General features: G+C 34.4%; 2 protein-coding genes across 4 annotated transcripts in view; one reads left to right on the forward strand and one right to left on the reverse strand.

Annotated features, from left to right (window-relative positions):
- Positions 1-25,846, reverse strand: part of LOC150106545 (transmembrane protein 243-like) — a 95,884-nt gene that overhangs the window by 57,311 nt on the left and 12,727 nt on the right. The gene's annotated exons all lie outside the window — the stretch shown is intronic.
- Positions 19,477-25,846, forward strand: part of por (Protein-serine O-palmitoleoyltransferase por) — a 277,914-nt gene continuing 271,544 nt past the window's right edge. The window contains exon 1 of the mRNA XM_090393431.1: positions 19,477-19,658. Coding sequence (XP_090249557.1) covers positions 19,477-19,658 — 182 coding nt within the window. The remainder of the gene's footprint in view (positions 19,659-25,846) is intronic.

Genomic DNA, 25,846 nt, shown 5'->3' on the forward strand with positions numbered 1-25,846 from the left:
AGCATTACTAACTAATTATTAACACATATTAGCTTTGACTCCTAAAAAGAATTTCCCTCACAACAAAAGCAGATTTGTATTATTACCTGCAGTCCTAAGTGTACCTTCTGAGGTAGTCAGACTAGGTGATCAGAGCAGAAAATCTTAAGAAATAACAGAAATACAAATGGTACAAAAATGTATTAGATCGCATTCCTAAGTTAGGAGGATAAATAACATAGGAGTGAAATGGATTAATAATGAAATTATATAGGAGCTTCTGAGAAAGATGTTAGGGAGATATAAAGAACAGGGTGGTCCTCAGCAGAATGAAGAGTTATAAGGTGCAGACTAGGAATGTGACAATTGTAGTGAGGAAGGAGCAATTGGCATGTGAAAGGAGACTGACTAAACCAGTAAAGCAAAGCCATTGAAAATTCTATATTTATGTCAATAGTAACAGAAAGGGTGAATATGGAATAATGACTTTTAGCTGTCTAGAAATGCAACATGGGTCACATTTGCTTAAGATATAATGGAAATGTTCAATGACTATTCTTCTTACCGTGCTTCATATAAGGGAGGGGGAATTAGGAGTAATGCTAAATAACAATAAGAATGAGTTCAAATAACTGAGTTCAAGAAAGATAAGTGGAATATTACTATAATAACTCGAAGATAACTCACCCTTGCATATACCTCGCACCCCTGATTTTACTTTATGAAAAAAGTTTAAAACTTTAAGAAATAGATAGTGAATGTTGTTATGGCAGTTTCAGATATTTTGGTATTCGGTTGAACAGAATTAGCATTTCAGCTCAACAATCGTCAGCTTGCCTTTGTGTTAAGTCACACGATCTTTTGTTAATACTGCATCAATCATATGCACAGACGGAAGCAACAAGAAGAGGAAATATGGGAGTAAGGACACTGACTTCTTCTTCTCAATTTTAGATTGCTTGGGGGTGGATTAAGATTAAGAGACCATCATTAGAACTGTTGTGCAACTGGATTTTGAGAACTTTGGACATGATTTCACCAGAAATAACTAATATAATTACAGAAATATTGTCACTAAAAGATTCAATTATATTGCGTGATGAAGGTAAGCTGCCAATTGCATAAATAATGTTGATAATTAAAATTTAAATTCATTAATTTTTTATAAATAATGTGAGCAATTATAATGAATAATGAGGATTTAGTCATAAACATCAATTTAGTTTTTTCCTAAAAATCCTTAGTTTCTGAAAATCGCGACATATATCTCACACCATGAATTTTTAACTTTAATTTTGAGAAAAAAGTGCAAGCTATATTCGTGTAAATACAGTAAGTAGCCATGAGATTAATAAGACAGACTGGATTGGATATCACAACGTATATTAAAGGAATGTGCAAAAAATCTGGCAGTGCTCTCGTCTTGGTTGTTCAACAGAAGTCTAGCAACAGGAACAGTCTCAGAAGAATGGAAACAAGGAAAAATAGTGCTACTGCATAAGGGAGAAGCCAAGTCAGTATCTTGAAATGAGCTCCGATTAGTGCGCCATTTTTTTTCGATACCCAAATTCAATTAGTGCACCTATATACATCTTAAAAATAAATGTTACAGATTTTAAAAATTTTCTATCTATACATTTTTATGGCTAACTATTTTAAAAAATCACTCACCACAATGAAATAATTTAGTTAACGATTTAAAACATTTTACAAAGTTATTTTTAATGGCATACTACACTACTTCCATGTACACTATGTTCCAAATTTTTACCGCCAAAATTTATGTCATCTGCTATAGTATGCCCACAGATTCGAGATTTCTGCACATGTCACAAATAGGAAAATCCACCAATAATAGGGTAATCAATCAGTCTTCTGGGATGAGTTGTTTATTATTATACGTCAGAAAATTAACTTCTTCCTTTATGATCATTGTAGTTTTTAAAGTGGTAACTATTTTGCTTGTATAACAGTTGGGAAATTTTATCTATACAGCACATGGTTTCACGTGTTGGTGATCAATTTGTACGTCCTTCATTTCTTTCTTCCCTTCAGCATGAATCGACTATTCTTGGCACCAAGCCAAGCGAAGCTCAACAAAGTGTGGAACAAATTATACTTTTTCCCTTTATTAATCTAGAGTTTTAAAGAACGCATTAGGCGCATTAATCAAGGGATTGTTGTATGCCAGTGTGTATATCAGGTATAGTGGCAAAGATAGAGAGGCTGGTTTAGAGACAGCATATAAATCTTGACTGATGAGAATGAAAATCTTTTGAGAATAGCATAGGTTTGTCAAGGGGAGATCATGCTTTAGTTACTTGGTTATATTTCATAATAGGGTGACTAGTGTATTTGACAGAGATGTTTATACAGTGATTTATCTGGATTTTGTTAAAGCATTTGATTGAATACTACATGATAAATTATTGTTGAAACTGAGTAGGATGGGGATGAATAGTCACTTGATAACTTGGTTGCAGGGATGGTTGAATGGCAGGAACCAGCAAGCTGTGTAACAAGGTGCTCTCCCCCCTCCCCCAAAAAAGGAAGGTGATGAGTGAGGTACCACATGGTTCCATTCTGAGACCACTCCTGTTTAATTTATATATCAATGTTATGGTTCAGGGTGTGAGGATATGTTCAGTTGCTTGCTGATAATGCCAAATTAGAAAGAGCAATGTCAGGAAGTTCTGATGTAATGTTACAAGAAGATTTCAACACTCTGATGTTTTGGACTGAAGAATAGGAATGTTATTTCAATGTTACTAAATGTAAGGTTATGCACTTTGGCTAGAGAAGACGAAATGAGATATATGAGGGTGCTCTGAAGAGTTCTTGGCTTAACAATGAAAAAACAAATTTATAATTTCAAAATTATTTTTATTTTTCAACATAATCTCCCTTAAGACTAATACATTTATTAGTCTTAAGCGATGCTCTAGCACCATTATCCCATCCCTGTAGTGGTTCTCAGCAAGATCTGAAAAATATCCCTCTACAGCTGCAATCACCTCTTGCACCTCTTGACTCGAAGAAAAACGCTGTCTAGCGAGGAAGAGTTTTAGTTTTGGGAAGAGACAGAAGTCAGAGGGAGCCAAATCTGGGGAATAGGGTGGATGTTACAACAATTCAGAGTGCAGATCCCTTAATTTTCCCATTGCCAAAACACTTTTGTGGGCAGGTGCATTGTCCTGATGAAAGATGATTTTTTTTCCTCTGCAAACCAGGGCTTTTCTCAGGAATTTTTTCATCTAGTCTGGTTAAAAGATCGAAATAATATTCTCCGGTTATTGCTTTACCCTTTTCAAGATAATTAATAAACAAAATGCCTTTAGCATCCCAAAACACCAATGCCATGAATCTTTCCTGCTGATGGAACAGACTTTGGGGAGTGCGTTTTGATCTGCTGTGAGCAAGCGCAACACTCATCTTGCGCAAAGCTGTTTCATATGCAATTCTTCATGCAAAATATATCCTACATGTTCTTTTGAAATGCCTATAGTCTCAGCAATTTCACACACTTTGACTCGCCAGTCATCCAATACCATATCATGCACTTGATCAATGATTTCTGGTGTTGTTACACTTTTTGGATGTCTTTCATGTGGATCACTGCTGGTACAGCCATGTTTAAACTCGGCAGTCCATTTCTTAATTGTCGAAAATGAAGGAGAAGAGTGCCCATAAACTTTTATGAACTTTGAATGAATGTCTTTTGCAGTTAAACCTTCTTTTACAAAGAATTTTATAACCGCACGATACTCAATTTCATCCATTTCAAAGGATACAGAAAACACTTTTGCTCTTCAGACAGCTGTATAAAACAAACTACTTGATAGAATGACTTCAATTTCACATAGATGCTTATGACAGATGTACCAACTTAGAAAAAAAAAAAAAATCTTGCCGATAGTGTTGCCATCAATGGCCGAGAACTTTTCAGACCACCCTCGTATCATAAGAGGCATTTTGCTTCTGGATGGGAAGGAGATGTCGAATCTGGGGAACTTGGAGGATAGGACACAAAAGTTCAGAGGACACACCACAAAAGTGTATGGGTTATTCAGAAAACTGCTACTATAATGCAAAGAATGCTAATGAAGGAGGTGATGATTCCACAATACAAGGCACTAATCAGGCCTAATTTGGATTTCTATGCCCAGATCTGATCACCTGACTATATTAGAAATCATCATCAATTTCCTGGTATGCACCCTCAATAGGTGTTCAGGATACTATGATAGCACTACATGAATAAGCTTACATTATTAATAACCTCCTGTCAACATTATTCCTCCAAATTAGTCCATTACTAATCAACACTCCAATACTGCCATTTCATTTAACATTTCATTCTTCTGAGGCATTTCTGACTGAATCAATCGGGCTAGACCTTGGTCTTCCTCTGGATCTTTTTCTTGTCATCAAACACCTGTTCTGCTAACCTTTCCTCTCCCATTCTGCTTAAGTAACCATGCTGTAAAACTCTATGTAGCTTAAAAATACTAAAGCGCTTTACATCGCTTTTTATAGGTCAAGTCGTCTCATGAGAACTGTTACAAAAATAACCTTGTTTGTCTCTATGTATTTTATGTTAAAAATTAATGTAAATAACATTGGAATTGATTGTATTTACTGTTTTAACTAAAGTTTCTAGAATGTCAAAAACAAAGGCAATGCTTGCCATTGGAAATTTTGTATAATAGCTATGTATAAGAGTACAAGAAAGTTGTTTACGATTAAGTGTGTGAGAAAGTTGTTTGTGAGCTCTGCGCATGAACCCGTTCAAAGTTAGTATCAAAAAGATCCACTAGTTTCAGAGAAGTTTCTGCCTGACAAGACAAGGAAAAAAAGAGTACATGGAGGAGAAGAAAGAAGGGGCTGGCCTTAACAAAACAATCAAGGAGAACTGCCGATTTCTTCAGGGTTTACAACCCTTGATGCAAGGTCCCGAGAAGGCGAAAATAAAAGGGGACTGAGCTGAACATCAGGAGGAGAGTCCAGGTCCAGTTGCCAAAGGAGAGGCGAGGCAAGCCGCCGTTACTAAGAGGAGAGCCAGAGGCAGAGAACCAGAAGCAGTCGGACCCAGAGGACCAGACTTTACGACGAACCCACACCAGAAGAAAAAATTGGGAGAACAGCTGATGCCAAGTGCCGGTCAGATGTCATAGTGCTGCAGGAAGTCAACCGAAGCCAAAAGCCACAGAGTGATCTTCAAGCCTGTATGCTGAAACTTCTTGCCTGAGCTTTTGAGTACCGGGAAGATTGCAGTCCAAGACCGGCTGATATTCCGACAAAACACCCCCTTAAACAAGACTCTCCGGACAGAAACCCAAGGCCAGAGATGAAAGAAAAACCATAGTGACTTTGATGCAGGACTTTTGGAAGGTGTCGTGACAAAGAGCCTCTGTAAGTGTATTACATCCTTTAATATACATTCTTTTTGTAATCTAGGAGATATGTCATAGATGGACTAATAAGAAATAGTAATAAGAAATATCTATAAGAGAGTTCTCTGATTAGTTGTTAACTGGAATATAAATTGTAAGATAACTTGCCATAGCTAGCTAATCTCTTTATGAGTAAATTAGTCTCGGCAATTTGATTTTTTTTAAGCAAAGAAGTAACAAAGTAATTACATTGCATAGTCATTTAATATTGAAAGGGGAAAGTTTGTTTCTTTATATCAAAAATATATAAGGATAGGTAAAGAGAGAGTAATTTCCCTATCGCTTTACTTTGTTTTTTTTTTTAATGTAAATAAATGTGTTTTAATTGAATGTCAATAGAGTGCCGCCTGATTGTTTATTTTACGATGCACTGTTCCTAAATAAACGCGAACTTAAGAGCAGGAAACCAAGTAAGATAGCCGAAGTGTATAGTTAAGTGCAAATAGACCACGACTGTTTGTGTAAAGTTTTTCTGGAGGAATTTGTGTTAGATAAAGACAGAGAGAAAGCAACCGGCCGTATTACTGAGTTTATGTCAATTAAAATTAATACTGGTGGCGCAGTCTTATCAAATAAATTTGCTAGTATCCATAGGCATAAAACTCTTAGTGCAAAAGGTAATAAACTAAGTACGCAATAGTAAGAAGGAATAGTGAGAATAAGAAAGGAATATATATAAAATTAATAACAATGGTGGCTTATAAATAAAAATTAATAGCCTACCGTTTACAATACCATCTTAGATAAGCCTTGCTCACACATTCTTGAATGCAAGCGATGTCAAGATCCTTTCTAATGTCTTCATTTTTAATATGGTTATGCCATTGATGCTATCTGTTCACTTGCCTAATCTTTCTCAGACTTCTCATATCTGCCGTATCTAATTTTTGATCAAGTGCTGTATTTCTGATCCAAATTTCAGATCCATAACTGAAAATTGGTTAAAACACCATCTTATATAATGCTAGTTTAGTGTTTTGGCTAATTTCGCTCTTATTCCATATAAATTTATTCAAATGGCTTCCCATCATGCCAGTTTTGCTTATTCTGTTGTCTATTTCCAGATTTAACCTGCCATCTTCGCTGAAAACTGTTCCTAAATAGTTAAAATATTTCCATTCAGAATGCAGCTAAAGTTTTCTATATTCCACCTATTTTAATAGTTTTGGTCTTTTCATGCAAAATTTGTTACAATCATTATTCAATTTAATTAGATAATCTTGGAGACTTGCGCTGGATGTGTTTAGGAATATAATATTATCTGCATAAAAGCAGACAATTAAGTCTGATATCTCCAATTCTAATATCAGGTTTAATGGCACTTTCTTTCATAATATGATCCATACAGATGATGAATAACAGTGGAGATAATGTGTATCCTTGTCCTACACCTGATTTTACATCAAATCATCTTGTATTTCTTTCAGTACTAACTGCTGACTTACAATTTAAATAGCAATTATGTATTGCTCTGTATAATGTTCCATTTACCCCATATAATTATAGTGTTTTGAAAAACTTTTTTTCTGGGCACCTTGTCATATGCCTTTTCCAGATAGACAAAAAAGGATCTAAGTACAGATCCTTGTCATATTCCTATCATTTCAAAACTATATGTCATAACAGTGAAAATCTGATCTCAACAAACTCTATTTGGCCTGAATCCAGCTTGTTCTTCTCCCAGTTTCTCTTCCACAATTTTTCTCATTCTCTTTTCAAGTATACTTGCATAAATATTACCTGGAACACTTAGTAAGAGAAATTAATCTGTAATTCTCACATTGCATTACTTTTTATTTTATTTTTTATTTTTATAGATGGGAACTATGAGAGCTCTACTCCAATCATCTGGAATTTGATCCTCTGAATTATGCAGCACAGCCACTGCAAAAAACTTTTCATACCTTTATATTTAAGCATTTCTGGTTGAATATCATCTACTCCAGCTGCCTTTCAGCATTTCAAGTTTTTGATGGCTTTTCTAACTTGAGTACTGATATATATATCCTGTTTGCATATCTCTTAAAATTTTTCTCCTACCTTTCTGTCACTGCTTGTTCCATATAAGTCTTTCAAAGTAATTACTCCAGACATCTAGGTTATTCTTATCTTCAGTTTTCATGTCACCTTTGTTATCTCCGATTCCTTTTACAGTATTCTTTCCTCCATTTCTAAGCATTTTTAATCGCCTCCAGAACATTTTGCCACCTTCCAAAGATTTATCTTCTATATTTTTATTGAAATCTTCTGCCATTTATTTGCTGGATACCTTTGGTATTGGGGGAGGGATATGAATATCCCAGGTGTGCAATGCAATCCATGGAATATCAATATTGCCAATATTATATTTTTGTATTCACTCCTATTAAAGACTCCCCTAATTGTTTCCCCTAAAAATTAAATATGACATACTAATGCTTCACAAAGCAGATACTTTTCGATGCGTAAACATTGCATAACATTTGCATTAATAGCCTGGGTGTACATTCAAAATATACACACCTTTGAGCCCTTTGATCAGACATACAGATGGCACAGCAGGTCAAATTCTTAGTGTTCCAATGGTTTAAACCACCTAGAAGGTAATGCAGGGTGTTTGCTGAGAAATCAATAGCACCTAGAAATCAGTGGCTGTGATTGGTTATTGTGTCAACCAATCCAACTGAACAATGTCATGAGTTGCTGTTTTTGGTTTTCCGAGTTATCTTTATTGTGTGTGTGAAGTGTGAACTGATGCGAAAGTTTTTATATATATTATAGACAAGTTTCTAATATACATTTTTTCATAAATGTATAACTTTTTTGCCCATATTTACAATAGGAAACAATGTTGATGATCTAATAAATGTCCTGTTTTCTGCCAGAACTTTTGCAGATTGTATGACCATAGTTGAAGGAGGCAAGCCTTGTCCTCTTCCAAATTTATTGAGCAAGCACAAAGATGTAAAAACTGAGTAGATAAGACAATTCTCTATTTCATAATATGATGCAGTAGAATCATTAACTGGATGTGATGTGCAGTGAAGACTTTTGTTGACTTTGACATTTTTAAAAAGATTAATTGATGCTATGCTATTTGGTCAAGCAAGAGCTTCCTTTGAAAGGTCATGATGAGTTTGAAGATTCAGCTAATCTTGGAAATTATACAGAATTTTTAAATGTGCTCCATGAGTATGATCCTTTTTTAGACAGTCATTTAAAGGATTAGACTGTATTTCAAGGAACTTCTTCCACAGTTCAAAATGATATCACTAATGCTATATCTGATGTGGTTAAAGATGTTATACGGAACATTAGTTGCACTTTTTCGGTAGAATTTTATTTCAAAAATGAGCATTTGTTAAGGGTCTGAATGATATCGAATATCCCAAATACAATTCAAACTGATTTCAAGTTGATATATATATATATATTTTTTTTTTTTTCATAAATTCAGCACTTTCTGTATGCAATGACTATATTATTAACAGCTATAACACATTTTCTGGAACTGAAAATTTGAAAGCAGATGTTAAGACAAATGTGTTTAGTTAGCTAAATACATATGCTATATACATAAAGCATACAAATACACATAACATGCACATCAGATTTTATGAGATGATTTGATGCTCCATCAAACCACATGTATTCTTGCCATGCCTAAATGAATCACCTAATCAACATTATTAGTTCATTGGATTAATCTCCCCCTATAGTTTTTAACTGAACTACTAAATGTATATAGTGGCTGTTTATTATTGATTGGTTATTTATACTTTGCAAACAAATCTCTTTCCCTCTCCTCATAAGTCTTTTTTTTAATTATGCCATCATAAATTTACTTATTCATGTCTAGACTTTATAGAATTGCATGCTATTTGCCTCTACCCAGCAATTTATAGGACACACATATCACAAATTATTAATAATTTGTTTGCCATTAATGAAAGTAGGTATTATCTTACTTAATATTATCTTAATATTACACAATATTATCCTTGTATTATCTTACTTAATAGCCCTTTGTGCTATATATGATCAAATGCCTAGAGATATCAAGAAATATCTCTTCTGCAAACTTTTCCATGGCATTCTAAAGGTGTGTGATATAAGCAAGATACCTTGTTCTGCGACAGTATTCACTGGCATCATTAATTACTTTGAAAAGCTTCAATGTAATGTATAAATTAACTGTTCATAGTTTTCTTCATTACATTAGAAAGAAGTACAGTGAGTGAGACTGGGGACAGTAACTGATGGCAAATATTTACCACTTGTCTTACAGCTTAATTTTCAGGTAATAGTATAGATCAGTGGTCTCCAAACTTTTTTTGATCAAGTACCCCCAAGACAGAAAAAATAAATAGCACGTACAACCAATTGATTGAGCAAAAATCTATTGTAATAAGTATTATAAAGAGGAAATATGCCTTGTATTATCATATAATAATTAAAAACGCTAGATATTTTTACACATTTTTATTATTAACAGCTTACAAACATATTTATTACAATATTTAATGTGAACAATGGCCTTGCATTTCTTTCATAATTTCTTGAAATTCTGGTTTGATGGCTTCTGATACTGCGATACGTTGTTGCTTCTTTAAATTATCCGCAATGATTTCTATATGTCTACCAAGAGTATTTGCCGATAAGGAAATACATTTTAGTTTATCTGCATATTCTTTTCCATGGGTTATTTCTACCATTTTTATGGCGGTTGGGAGTACAACTGTTCCCCCAATGGTGTGTGGCTTTTGGTCTTTTGCAATTAAAAATGCAACCTCAAGAGATGCCTCCAAATATTTATCATTAATTTTAGTGAATTTTTTTAAGTTGTTGGATTGAGAATTACATGTCTTCAAACATCATTCAAAGAAATGTAAAGATTTGTGTTCATGTTCAGGATGATGTTTAGTTTTTAAGTGTCTTACTAATAATGATGGTTTCATACTTCCATTACATAGCGTCTCATGACACAATACACATGTAGGACGAGGTTCATTGTTGACTGTCGTTGATGTAAATCCCATTTCAAGTAGTCTTCTTGATAATTTCGAACTTTCTTGGGCAAGGTTTCGTTAAGTTTCAGATTAATGTTTTTATCGCTTAATTTGACTGATAACGAACTTGTTTGAATAGAAGAATCAATCCTATCTTTTCCTTGTTGTTCGTCTGATGTAGAAGTACTATCATAATTATCTTCAATTTGCGGTTTCTTTGGAGGGAATTTTTTTAACCATTTATCCATTTTGTGAGGGTGAATTTGTAAAATTAAAATATAATTCATTTACTATTGATAATATCAAACACTTTTAAAAACTTTAAGCAATTTTGATAATATTAATTCACTATTTCTAGTGTAAACATAAAAGTAAGCACAAAAAGGCATTGGAATTGCACAGAAACAATATATACTAAAAAATCGTTAAACTTACTACTAATAATCAAATAATTAATACAACTGTAGATAGCAGGATAACTAAGCAATTTTCCTTTTCTAGTTGGGCTTGTCAACACTAGGATACTCTACAAACAATGGCAATGATAAGAAGTAAGAGATTTACTCCCTAGTTTTAAGAAACATGACAGCTTTACCACGGACGATTATGTGTGCAAAGTCGCCCAATGTGCGCTAATCGCAAATTTAAGTTTACAGGATTACTTTATAACGTCTTTGTCTATATTAGATATATGTTTAATTGATGAAAGAAAGTAATATTCTTAATCTTTAATTAATTACTTAATTTTTTTCCTATCAATATAAAACTTTTTTTTGACATACCCCCACATATCGACTCGCGTACCCCAGGGGGTACGTGTACCACACTTTAGAGACCACTGGTATAGAGAATAGGAGAGAATAAGAAGGGAACACAAATGCAAACTGATCACTTTCTAGTGACAAATCAAAGGAATTACTGAATGTTGTGTACTTAGAATACTAGCAGGACATTTACCAAAATGTACGGGGATAAAAAAGAAAGAAAAGTAAGAGATTAGGAGACTAGCTTTTTCCATGGGTAATAATGCAACAGAAACATCTAAGTGATGGAAAACTGATGGAAACAAAGCTGAGTAAAAGTTATGGCCAGTATTAGCAAGAGAGCATGACTGCTGTTTGGACATTATACAAGTTTCTTACTTGTAGCCCATCTGAAATCAGTTTTGTATGTGTTGATAACTTATTGTAGTTATTTCAGACTTAGCATAATCAGAAAAGCAAGCAAGATTTTGATGTTGAAAACCAGTTCTGATATGTCCAGTTCAAGTAGATAAAATAAAGGATGAGAATTTCAAGTGGAATGGGGAATGAATCTTCCATACCAATACAATTGAATGAATCTTATCTCTGAAAATGTCGAGATCAGAATACTGAAAACAATAATCCAACTAAAGAAATGAGACTAAGAAATCACAAAATTGTCCCATTTGGCATTCTTCTAATGTCACACAACATGTCATACCCCCACATAGACTTAAAATTGTCACACAACATGTCGAAGAAAGTGATACGAGTTGCTCCATGGGAAAAGAATCAACATTAAGTTGTTATAATTTGAACTGATTAGATAAACAATAACTTAGAAGGGCATCAGCGAGTATCAGGAGCAGATATTAGACACTCTAGAGCAGGGGTGTTCAACCCGTCGATCGCGATCGACCGGGGAGCGATTTTTGGTAGATCTCGTGTATTCCTCCTTACCTACAAATTTAATTAAAACTGAAAACATAATATTTTATTTATCATTATTTTGTATTATTTTTAATTCGCTTTAAGTGTATTGCTATTGTTTATTTATTTTTCGTTAAAATTGTCAAATCAGTAATTTTCTTATACATCCGGGTAAATGAATTAATTTGGATCAGTGGAAGTCAAACAGCGAGCTGAGCTGAGTGAATACGATTATAAGCAAAGTGTAAAAACTCGTTTGTAGCTTAAATATTAAATATTCTAAAGCACAAAGCACATTACATCAATTTTTTACTTAGGTTAAGTCACATGTGAATATGGTAAAAAAACAGACTTTGTTTGTCTCGGTATAGTTTGTAGAAGATGTTTTTGTAAATAACTCTTTTGAAGCTAACTATATATACTGCTTTAATAAGAATATGTTACAGTGTTAAAAACAAAGGCAATGTTTTTTTTGCTGAAGCTGTACATCGTGGCATTAGAAAGATTGTTATTGAAACTTGTATGAATGAGAAAGGCTTGCAGGCTCTAAGTGTAAACATCTCTGAAGTCAGTCAGAAAGAGTTCAAACAACTTTCCGATGGCCAGCAACTTATAATCAAAAGAAAGCAAAGGAGAACCAAAGGCGTGCCAAACTTGAAACTTAACATTAAAGACTCGTACCGATTCTTTGGGGGTTGCCAAACGTCATGCGCGGTCTTAGCGGAGGCCTAATAAAAAGGGACTGAAGCAAGCAGAAGGGGTCCCGGTTTCAGAATTGCTGTCAGAGAGGAGGGCTGCCCATCAGAGAGACTGCCCAGATCCACATTGCTTGAGAGAGGAGTTTCCCACTTCCAGAAAGGAGCTTCTCGGTTCGAGACAGACTACTTCTAGGCGCAGACAAGGTTTCAAATTGCCGAAAGGAAGAGTTCCAATTGCCGGAGAAAAGTTTCCCGGCCAGGTTAATGTCAGACATTCACCAGTGTGTTGCGTTTTCATTACAATTTGATGAATCAAACGATTTCACAGATATTGCTCAGTTAATGGTATTTATTCGCATGGTATTTCAAGATTATTCAAGTAAAGAAGAACTTTTGAAAATTATACCATTATTGGGAAGGACTAGGGGAGAAGACATTTTTTCGGCATTTGATGAATTTGTGAAACAACACAAATTTCCGCTTTTTAAACTTGTGTCTGTTACTACTGATGGTGCTCCTGCAATGATAGGTAATAAATCAGGCTTCATTTCATTATGTAAAAACGATGACAAATATCCAGATTTTTTAACATACCACTGTATTATTCACCAACAAGTACTGTGTAGTAAAAGATAAAACACAAAAGATGTTTGGGATATTACATTTAAAATTGCAAATTCTGTTCGAGGAAAAGCCCTGCAATGGTGGTTATTTAAATTACAGGCAGATGATGATAGGGAACTTCTGTTGTACAACAACGTTCACTGGCTCAGAAGAAGTCAATTTTTAGAAAGTTTTCTTGCATTAATTAACGATATAAAAATTTTTCTTGAAGAAAAAGCAGATATTTATCCACAACTGAGTGATAAAAGATGGTTGTTACACTTATTATTTTTAGTAGATTTATGCACAAAATTAAGAAATTTAAATTTAGAGTTACAAGGTGGAGATAAAAATTTAATTGACATTTAATTTAATTGTTAAGTTCAATAAAAACTTTCCAACAATACTTACTTTTGTTAAAGAAAAATATGAATGACCGCGAATTTAGACATCTCCCGTTTTTATTAAAATTTTTTGAACAAAATCAAGAAATGCTTCGCTATGATTTAAAAGAATTTATTTGTGAAATAGAATTAATTGAGGAAGAAATAAATTCGAGATTTAAAGATTTTAATAAAACTGAAATTATTGTATCTTTTATCAATAATCCATTTCAAGAAAACTTGAACATCACAAAAATTTTAAATAAAATTAGTGGGCTGTTTGATATAAACCAAGCTGAAGTAGAACTTGAGATAATAAACATTCAAAATAGTTTACATTTAAAATCGATAAACAATGAAGTTATTTGGAAGTATGCACATGAAAAATTCCCAATATTAACTGATATTGCGTGAAAAATGCTGTTGTGTTTCGGATTGACATACTTTTCAGAATCCACTTTTTGAAATATGACCGCCATAAAAAAATCAATTAAGAAATCAAATTACAAATGATCATTTGGATGATTGTCTGCAATTGGCCACTTCTTCATATCAACTTGACTACGAAAATATTGCGAGGTCCAAACAATGCCAAATTTCACATTAACTTTTTTTTTTTTTTTTTTTAAAATCAACCAGCATTTCCTGTAACTTGTGAGTTTGTAATCAATCTGTTGTTTTTTCTTACTTTGGTTTTCCAAAATAGAGAAATAAATATTTTATTCCAATATACATATATACATATTTTTTTTTTTTTTTTGTTGTATTAAAACAAAAGTGATAAATAAATTTTTAAATACACAAATAAAGTTTTTAGTTGTGTATTTATTTTAGTTGTTTATTTGTGCGTAATTAATCAGATATCAGGTTGGGGGAACGTGATCTATATAAGAAAGTAGATCGCCAAATAACTTTTTATAGAAAAGTAGCTCACGTAGTAAAATAGGTTGAACACCACTGCCCTATTGCATAAAGAATGGATGATGCTTATTTTTTGCACTGGGTGGTGTGTTTGTTGGCTTCGTATAGACTAAGAAGTTGAGTGTATTTTGTTCAGATACCTCAACTAGTGTATCCAAAAATGTTAAAAGACCTGTTTGTTTCTAATTCAACAGTGAATTTAATTCAAGGATAAAGGTTGTTGAGGTAGGTGACGAAATCTTTTAATTAGGGTAATAGTACCACCTGAATCATCTGTTCCTTACACTCCCAGCATGTGCTATCTCCACAGAAAGGTCTACACAATGATAAAGGATGAGTCAAATTAAATAGAGAAACAGAGAAGAAAAGTAAAAGTTGTTAGTATTTGTCAGAACTAATGATTTAAGTAATGATAAATATAGTATGAGAGGACGTGAAAGGCTTGATGGAAGAAGTGAGACTAAAAAGTGAGCAAGTGAAAATGGTTGATTTATTACCATAGTATGATAGTAATGAATTAAGTAGGACTATGATTCAATGTACAGGTTATGTAGAAGAAACTAGTATGAATATTTGGAAGTGTTTGATGATAGAAAAGACTTGTATAAGAGGGATGGATTTGGCATCACATGCCTTGAGAAATCATTTGCTGGAGTGAGAACTAATGCAGAATCAGGAAAACTATATTATCGTGGGAGAAACACTGAGTGTGTGTGTGGGGGGGGGGTAAGTTCATCCATACTGTGCAGGCATAATGGTGATGTGAATTTCAGAGCATGGTGATGAATCTGAAGTGGTGGATTAAGTTTTTGGTTCAGGCATTTTGTGTTTGTGTGGGAATGGAAAAGAGAAAGAACATTTTTGAACTGAGCCAAAAGATTCCAGATATTATTGTTATTATTATTACATGGATATCTCCATGGAGTCAGAACTCATCACAGAAAATCTACACTAACCTTTATACACACAATACCTATCATCTCTCCTCAAACTATCAGGGCACATATTTGTTCTTTTCTAATTCTGGCAATCCATTCTACTCATTCACAACTTTCATGAGTGATCCCTAGTTTTCTGTTCTGTTCTTCAGGTATTGAAAAATTTCCTTTGTGTCAGTCTTATAAAAAAAGAATAACTTATTACTTTCTAGTATGTTCTCTCTCTTCCATCTATCAGCTAAACCTTGCACCTAACACACCTTCAACATATCCTCATGGGGAGAATACCACAGACCGGTCATCAGCATGATCACTCATCTCTGAATCCTCTCTACTGCCTCCTGATCAGGTATACTATGTAAGTACAAGCATATCCTGGTCATAGAATAAGTTAGGTTCGAGACCACCGATGTAAGCAAATTTTGTATAGCAAATCACTGCCTTTTTACTTGTGGATGCATGTAATGGTTTAATAGCATTTTTAAATCATATATATGCCAAATAAAGCATTAATTTACATCAGTTATGCAGATGAAAAATTTAGAATAATTTTTGCAAATGTAAGTTATTCTGAATAGCTTAAGAGAACATGCCAACCATGAGTGAATGAGTTTAAGAGAAGGCATGACGGCTCATATGGGTAAGGTATGGTCTCCCTTGAGTTCTTGATTCCCTGGAGGTCTGATAATTATAATAATAATCATTATAATGTTCATAACTTGAACTAGCTTTCTTTTCTGACTGGACTGATTCAGCAGGTAACCATGACAAGGCATTTGTTGTCACTGATAATTATCAGTGACAACAGTTTGGATAAAATTATAATTTTATCCAAATTGTTCATGTGCCAATCAGAATATTAGATAATGCTAACCACTCTCCAGACACGTCATGTCTGATACTCTAGAGTAGTGGTGTTCAACCTTTTTTACTACGCGAGCTACTTTTCTTTAAAAAGTTATTCGGCGATCTACTCTCTTATATATAAGTTATTCGGCATCTACTATCTTATATAGATCATGTCACTCCAACCTGATATCCAATTATGCACAAATAAACAACTAAAAAAAAAAATACATAACTAAAAACTTTATTTGTGTATTTAAAAATTTATTTAATCACTTAATTATTTTAATACAACAAAAAAAAAAAAAAAAATATATTGGAATAAAATATTTCTCTATTTTGGAAAAACCAAAGTTAGAAAAAACAACAGATTGATTACAAACTCACAAGTTACAGGAAATGCTGGCTGATTTAAAAAAAAAAAAAAAAAAAAAAAAAAAAAAAAAAGTTAATGTGAAATTTGGCATTGTTTGAACCTCGCAATATTTTTGTAGTCAAGTTGATATGAAGAAGTGGCCAATCGCAGACAATCATCCAAATGATCATTTGTAATTTGGTTTCTTAATTAATTTTTTTATGACGGTCATATTTCAAAAAGCGGATTCTGACAAGTGTGTCGATCCGAAACACAACAGAATTTTTCGCGCAATATCAGTTAATATTGGGAATTTTTCATGTGCATACTTACAAATGACTTCATTGTTGATTGATTTTAAATTTAAACTATTTTGAATGTTTATTATCTCAAGTTCTAGTTCAGCTTGGTTTATATCAAACAGCCCACTAATTTTATTTAAAATTTCTGTGATGATCAAGTTTTCTTGAAATGGATTATTGATAAAAGATACAATAGTTTCAGTTTTATTAAAATCTTTAAATCTCAAATTTATTTCTTCCTCAATTAATTCTATTTCACAAATAAATTCTTTTAAATCATAGCGAAGCATCATTTCTTGATTTTGTTCAAAAAATTTTAATAAAAACGGGAGATGTCTAAATTCGCGGTCATTTATATTTTTCTTTAATAAAAGTAAGTATTGTTGGAAAGTTTTTATTAAGCTTAACAATTAAATTAAATGTCAATTAAATTTTTATCTCCACCTTGTAACTCTAAATTTAAATTGCTTAATTTCGTACAGAAATCTACTAAAAATAATAAGTGTAACAACCATCTTTTATCACTCAATTGTGGTTGGAAACTCATATAGCAGAGTATATAAGTTCTTTTCACTATACACTTTGGTATTAATTTGGTCTACCTACTCACTGATGAAGCCTCAAAAAAGGCTGAAACCGGTCTGGGTAGTGACCTCCCACCATAATGTAATAACAGCATACATTTCCTAGGAAATGTGTTTTTACATTATGGAAGAAAATACCTAAGAATAGCGATCAGAACTTTACCGACTTTGCTGTGAGTTCTCCAGTATCGTACTACGTACTAGGGTAACTTGCATTAACTCAGGCTAGTGGTCGCCGATACTTTATAGTTTACTATATTTGGCATGAAACTCTCTCATTCCAATCTTTGAGTTTCTTATTCGGTTTTAAAACAATGTGGGATTTAATATCCCCTTAATTTAAATAATGTTTATATCACCGAAATGAAGCTTATTAGCTCTTTATATTTAAGTAACTTAATGGTTGCACCTGTTTGGAAACTTGTATAGCAGAGTATATAGTTCTTTTTGCTATACACTTTGGTATTAATTTGGTCTACCGAGGTCTACCTACTCACTGATGTCTACCTACTGATTGCCAGAAGTTCCTATTTCCAGCAACCCCGAGAGAGAGCTCCATGTTCCAGAATCCAGTCCCTGATCCTAGTGGTAAGATCATTTGCAATCTATTTTTTTTTTTTTTTCTACTGTTCTCTAATTTTGCCTTGTGCTGTTTGCAGTCTTCTGCCTCTAGCTAGTCTAGCAGAAGATTTTGGCAAACAGGGAATGCTTGGCCCTGGTTCTGAAGATCCTTCCTTTCTGGGACTTAGTTTTTTTTTTTCTCTAAATCATGATTTCTTTTTCACCGCGAGTCAGGACCCTTGGCATCGAAGCAGACGCTGACACATCGAAGAGGATGTTGGCGAAAGCTCTTAGCGAAGCAGTAGGGGCAGAAAATATAGTTGGCTTTACAACTTATGGAGCAGGCAGGTTCCAGGTAGTAGTAAAGAATGTGGAAACCAGGAACAAGTTAAGTAAAGGACTAGAATGTCAAGGGAAAAAATTTTTTCCCTTTGTAGTAGGGAGTGTTTTCAAGACAATAAGAATAGAGAGGTTCCCTGTAGAATATCTGGAGGGGAGAACCGAAATAATCAACAAAGTGCTTTCGAAATGGGGAGTCGTATGCGACGTAAAAATCACTAATGATACAGACTTCCCCGACTGGAAGACTGGTGAAGTAACTTTCCGTATGGAAATGAAGGCCAAGGTCCCCAATTTTGTCTTTCTAGGCTCTGCCAGGGTAGTAGTTAACTACCCTGGAGTTAAGAAATAGTGTTATAAGTGTGGTTCTCTGGAACATCTAGGTAAAGACTGCCCCAACAAATAGCAACAGGGAATCTAAAACGCAATAATAAGGAAGCGCCCGTAACTAAGAATGCAGAAACGACCAGCAAAGAAAGAACAGAGGAAGAAGAAACAGCCAAGGATCAAGCCACCACCACAGAAACTGCAGTGGAAGAAATAAAGGAACGCAACCAACAAGAAACTACTATTTTAGATACAGAGAAGAAAAACGAAGCAGAGGAAGAATGCGAAACGGAGGAAGAAATGGAAACTACTAAAGAACAAGGCACACAAAAGCGGTCACGAAGCTCTGAAGAAGGGAACATTTAAAAATCAAAACCAGGTAACACAACCTCATCGGAAGAATCAGAAACAGATGAAATGGAGACCAAAACAACAATAAGGAAGAGGCTGAAGAATTTTCTGTAGAAGAAATCAAACTAGTTATGGGTGAAAATATGTTTAAAAATGGGAATGCAATAATAAAGAAATGGAGAGGACTCATCAAATCCACAGACAGTGTATTCTTAACAATGTGCAGAGAAGATGGGCCAATGTTCCTCCTTCGGAAAGGAATTATAAGTATGCAATGGAAGGATATCTATATCGAGAACATAGCCACGGCCGTGCCCAACCAGGTAACGGATCATCTGGGCATGACAGAGGTCGAGAGTAAGTACTTCTGCAGAACTTTGAGAAAGTTAACAGTCAGAGATCAAAGAAGACATTGAGTGGTTTGGACGTAAATACTTCCAAAGGTTACGACAGCTAGGAAAAATAAGTTAGTTCAAGCAGGAGGAGGTAAAAAAAAAAAAAAAAAACCGCTTGCCCCAACAGGTTTATGATTATTAGTTCACAAAGGAGGAGGTAGACCTGAGAACCCGAGATGTGAAGGCTTACATCGAGGCGGTGCAGCTCCTTGTGGACTGCATTACTCGGGCCGGGTTCTTCCCCCAACTCTCGGTTCTCTGGTTGATCAAGTTCACCTCAATACGGATCCCGCTATCGCAGTTATTTTTTTAGTTGTAAGGCACAGTTTAAGAATAATCTAAGTTCCAAATTTTAACAAACATTTTTCTTTTTTTTAGGGGTCACGAGATGACGTCTCCGGACACCTGGATTAATGTAATCTAAAGTTATGTTTTTCGGGTAAAGTGAAGTGTAAATTTTAAGTTTTTTTTTTTTTTTTTTTAGAACAGGTGTAATGAGATTATGTTTTACAGACCTTTTAGCCACAACCTCTGGGTTATACAGCTAACAGGTTGACTGAGGCCTCTTTTTACCTCCTACTATCCTACTCTACCTTTCTTTAACTTCCCCTATTACTACCTGCTGACCCTCAGCAATCTTTATACTCCAAAGGCTGATGATGAAAGACATGAACTCCCATTCTACCTACTCACTGATGAAGCCTCAAAAAAGGCTGAAACCGGTCTGGGTAGTGACCTCCCACCATAATGTAATAACAGCATACATTTCCTAGGAAATGTGTTTTTACATTATGGAAAATACCTAAGAATAGCGATCAGAACTTTACCGACTTTGCTGCGAGTTCTCCGGTATTGTACTACGTACTAGGGTCACTTGCATTAGCTCACGCTAGTGGTCGCTGATACTTTATAGTTTACTATATTCGGCATGAAACTCTCTGATTCCAATCTTTGAGTTTCTTATTCAGTTTTAAAACAATGTGGGATTTAATATCTCCTTAATTTAAATAATCTCCTTTTTCATCAAGAAAATCTTTTATATTGTTAATTAATGCAAGAAATCTTTCTAAAAATTGACTTCTGCTGAGCCAGCGAACATTATTGTACAACAGAAGTTTCCTATCATCATCTGCCTGTAATTTAAATAACCACCGTTGCAGGGCTTTTCCTCGAACAGAAATTTTAAATGTAACATCCCAAACATTCTTTTGTGTTTAATCTTTTACTACACAGTACTTGTTGGTGAACAATACAGTGGTATGTTAAAAAATCTGGATATTTGTCATCGTGAATTTTTACATAATGAAATGAAGCCTGATTTATTACCTATCATTGCAGGAGCACCATCAGTAGTAACAGATAAGTTTAAAAAGCGGAAATTTGTGTTGTTTCACAAATTCATCAAATGCCAAAAATGTCTTCTCCCCTAGTCCTTCCCAATAATGGTATAATTTTCAAACGTTCTTCTTTACTTGAATAATCTTGAAATACCATGCGAATAAATACCATTAACTGAGCAATATCTGTGAAATCGTTTGATTCATCAAATTGTAATGAAAACGCAACACACTGGTGAATGTCTGACATTAACCTGGCCGGGAAACTTTTCTCCGGCATTTGGAACTCTTCCTTTCAGCAATTTGAAACCTTGTCTGCGCCTAGAAGTAGTCTCTCTCTCTCTCTCTCTCTCTCTAGCGATGTCTCGAACCGAGAAGCTCCTTTCTGGAAGGGGGAAACTCCTCTCTCAAGCAACGTGGATCTGGGCAGTCTCTCTGACAGCGCCTCTGGAAAGGGCGGCCTCCTCTCTGACAGGAATTCTGGAACCGGGACCCCTTCTGCTTGCTTCAGTCCCTTTTTATTAGGCCTCCTCTGAGACCTCGCATGAAGTTTGGCAACCCCCAAAGAATCAGTATGAGTCTTTCATCTTAAGTTTCAAGTTCGGCATGCCTTTGGTTCTCCTCTGCTTTTTTTTGATTATAAGTTGCCAGCCATCAGAAAGTTGTTTGAACTCTTTCTGACTGACTTCAGAGATGTTTACACTTAGAGCCTGCAAGCCTTTCTCATACAATAAGTTTCAATAACAATCTTTCTAATGCCACGATGTACAGCTTCAGCAAAAAAAACATTGCCTTTGTTTTTAACACTGTAACATATTCTTATTAAAGCAGTATATATAGTTAGCTTCAAAAGAGTTATTTACAAAAACATTTACTACAAACTATACCGAGACAAACAAAGTCTGTTTTTTTACCATATTCACATGTGACTTAACCTAAGTAAAAAATTGATGTAATGTGCTTTAGAATATTTAATATTTAAGCTACAAACGAGTTTTTACACTTTGCTTATAATCGTATTCACTCAGCTCAGCTCGCTGTTAGACTTCCACTGATCCAAATTAATTCATTTACCCAGACTTATAAGAAAATTACTGCTTTGACAATTTTAACGAAAAATAAATAAATAATAGCAATACGCTTAAAGCGAATTAAAAATAATACAAAATAATGATAAATAAAATATTATGTTTTCAGTTTTAATGAAATTTGTAAGTAAGGAGGAATACACAAGAGATCGACCAAAAATCGCTCCACGATCGACGGGTTGAACACCCCTGCAATAGGGCCTACAGAATTAATTTCCACTAACATAGGAAAAGGAAACAAGAGCTAAAATATCTGAGTTCAACCCTACCAAAAAAATGGCTACAACAGAACATTATTAAAAAATAATAATAATAAAAAAATTCTACAACCTACAAAACAATCAGATGAACAAGAAAACCAAAACTTGGGAGCAGAGATTCTCCCAGATATACAATCAGTTATAGACAAAAGATTGCCTTGCCAACAAAATCTCAAGGTTCACTTTCTACCAAATCAATCAACAAGATCTCTAATCACCTGAATCCTCCACATCTGCCACTTAAAAAATCAAGTGTCTACAAGATCAGCTGTAGTTGTGGTTTACATACATAGGATAGACAGGCTGATACTGAGAATGAATGAAATGACTGAGGATGAATGACGACACAAATCAGGGCTGGCAGCACATACAACTGAAACAAAGCATCAAGTAGCATGGCAACAAACAAAAATCGTCCACAGAGAGATTACTGTTTTTTTCTCAACAGCATTCAAAGAATCAATTGAAATGATGAAATATCTTCTATAGTGCAAAGGGATCAATGGTTTTCATTAATTCATCACAACACACGCATATAACCAGTAGCATACAGCAATCCACGAACCAGCAGCCAGCATAATAGCGAATGCAAGCTTCCCATTGTTATTCACATTCAAATATTTTCACAAAAGTTCTTAATAACTGTTATTACTTGTTTTCTAGTTTATTCATGTAATTATCCTGATGAAATGAATCAAAAGTATTTTCACGAAACTAGTCAAGAAAGTGAAAAATAGTTTCTTATTCCAAGTGGTGTGTGTGTTTTCCTCCAAATAGTAACCCAACCAGGAGGCAATTTATTCCTACATGCTCTATTGCATACAATGCAATATATTATGTAGTTTCCAAGTACTGATTAACATTTATATTTTTGTATCAATATTCATATTTGCATTTATATTTTTACACCTATATGTACGTATTCTGAACCTTACACCCATATTTATATTTTTATATATACATATTGTATGAAGTATATAGTATAAATATATCAGTAATTTATGTTACATTACAAACTGAAGTTGATCTTGTTGGCAAAATTAATTAATTCTGAGTAATATTTTTGGATAAGTCTCTGTTTTGAGACTGACCACTTGTCTCCAGAAGTGATGGCATGTATTATTAGGGGCATCCGGATGGAATCCAGTAGCTGACAGTCAAAGAACGTGATCAACAGTCTGTTGAAGGTGTGGACAACAAATGCATGAGGGGATTCCAGAATACGGAAGCTGTGTAGATAGTGTCTTAGTTTTCCATGTCCCATTAGTAGCATGATTAAATCTAGAGAGAGAGATGGCATGTTTTTTCAGCTGGAGTCTACTTCTGATACTTGGCAAGAATTCTTTTGTTGTTGATCTGTTTTTTGATGTTTTCCATTCTTCTTCCCAAGTTTAGGCTGATTTCTTCAGCAAGTGTTTTTATAGCAAATTTTGAGTACTTTTGGCAACTTGTTTCTAGTCATTTGTTTACAGCCACTTCTTTAGCCAGCTGATCTGTTCTCTCGTTTCCTGCTACTTGATTGATTGGTTGAAATCAAGCAGAACTTGAAGGCAACTTTCTTCTCATATGCTCACTTTGCAATTTTAAAAGAGTTCTTCATTGGCTGTTACTTCTAACTGTAAGCACAGTTGTAAATAAATCACTATAAGGAGTGTCTATGTCTATTTCCATTCTTTGTCTGTAAGTTATGTGGATTTCTTCATCTGTTGATTCGTCACCATCAGGAATAAACTTGTTAATTATAATAGCTGCAGTTTCTGCTAAGTTTTTGTGTAGGAGCCATCTGTTTTCTTAATAGTTGATACTATAGGTGTTGCCTTATTCTTGCTTCCTGCTAATTTATATATACAGTGTTTAATTTTATAGAGAGGTTTCATGATTGAATCTAGGTGATTTGAAATTCAGTTGTCTTAAACAACTCCCTAACTTAGAATGACAATATTTTAGTAGAGTGTATGAATGTAAATATGTATTCTTATGACTTCAATAAATGTACTGTGCATTTTACCTGATTCTTGGCCTGAGAATGAATTCAATGCACCACTCATTTTTTAATCGGAACAGAATAGCATGTTTAAAATACAACTGCAAATGATAGTTAATGAAAGTGATATAGACAATTCAGTACTAGGTATTAATGATAGATTGATTATCTCTGCATACTATCTAAAAGTTCTGCCTTGATTAAGAGGTCTTTCTAACCTAATGGTTGGCTGGCACAGTGAAACAAATTTGCCAGTATCTTATCAGGAAGTAACTCCAGACAGTCGAAACAAAGGATTTGTCTTCTGCCCAAGGCATACCCTTTGTCTAAGTAATTAATGCTCTTGATCAATCTAGGAATCGGCCAAATTGTGTAGACAGTGTTTCTGCAACCAGCACCAAAGCCAAATTTTAAATTAGGAATTTAAGCGTAGTTAAAACAAGAGAATAAATAGAAGTGAATAAAGGTAAAGTTGTGAGATATATACATACTAATAAATAAAAAGGAATGACACAATAGGTGGCAAGATATTCTGGAGGTGGTTGAAGAGGCTCAGAAATGGAGGAAAGAGTGCTGTAAAAGGAATTAGAGATGATAAAGGTGACAAGAAAAACTGAAGAAAAGGATATCCTTGAAGTATGGAGTAATTACTTTGAAAGATTGCTAAATGAAACAAGCAGTGTTAGCACAGTGGTAAAAAGCACTGACCAGGCATGCAGTCAGGAATACACATTCATACTTGAGGTAGAAAAAGCCATCAATGGCCTGAAATTTCGAAAGGCAGCAGGAGTAGATGATATTCTTAAGCAGAAATGCTCGAGTATGGAGGTATAAAAGTCTTACAGTGGTTGCACTGCATAGCTCAGAAGGCCTGGACAGAGGGATGAATTCTGGATGATTGGAGAAGAGCTCTCATAGTACCCATATATAAAAAGGGAAATAAAACTGAATGTGAGAATTGGAGAGTTAGTGGTTGCACTGCATAGCTCAGAAGGCCTGGACAGAGGGATGAATTCTGGATGATTGGAGAAGAGCTCTCATAGTACCCATATATAAAAAGGGAAATAAAACTGAATGTGAGAATTAGAGAGTTAGTGGTTGCACTGCATAGCTCAGAAGGCCTGGACAGAGGAATGAATTCTGGATGATTGGAGTAGAGCTCTCAAAGTACCCATATATAAAAAGGGAAATAAAACTGAATGTGAGAATTATAGAGTATTTCTCTACTGAGTGTTCCTAGTAAGATTTGTGCAAGTATGCTTGAGAAACAGTTGAGAAGGATTGTGGAAGAAAAGCTTGGTGAAGAACAAGTTGGATTCAGGCCAAACAGAGGCTGTCAGGATCAGATCTTCACTTTATGACAGATAGTTGAGAAAGCATGGGAATATAACAAAGATCTGTATTTAAGTTTTGTAAATCTGGAAAAGGCATTTGACAAGGTGCCAAGAGAGAAGCTGTTCAATACGCTACAGTTATATGGT

Source organism: Typopeltis vanoorti, chromosome 5, assembly GCF_054136105.1.
Source record: "Typopeltis vanoorti isolate ZY-2024b chromosome 5, IOZ_Tvanoo_1.0, whole genome shotgun sequence".
NCBI classification, from domain to species: Eukaryota; Metazoa; Arthropoda; class Arachnida; order Uropygi; family Thelyphonidae; genus Typopeltis; species Typopeltis vanoorti.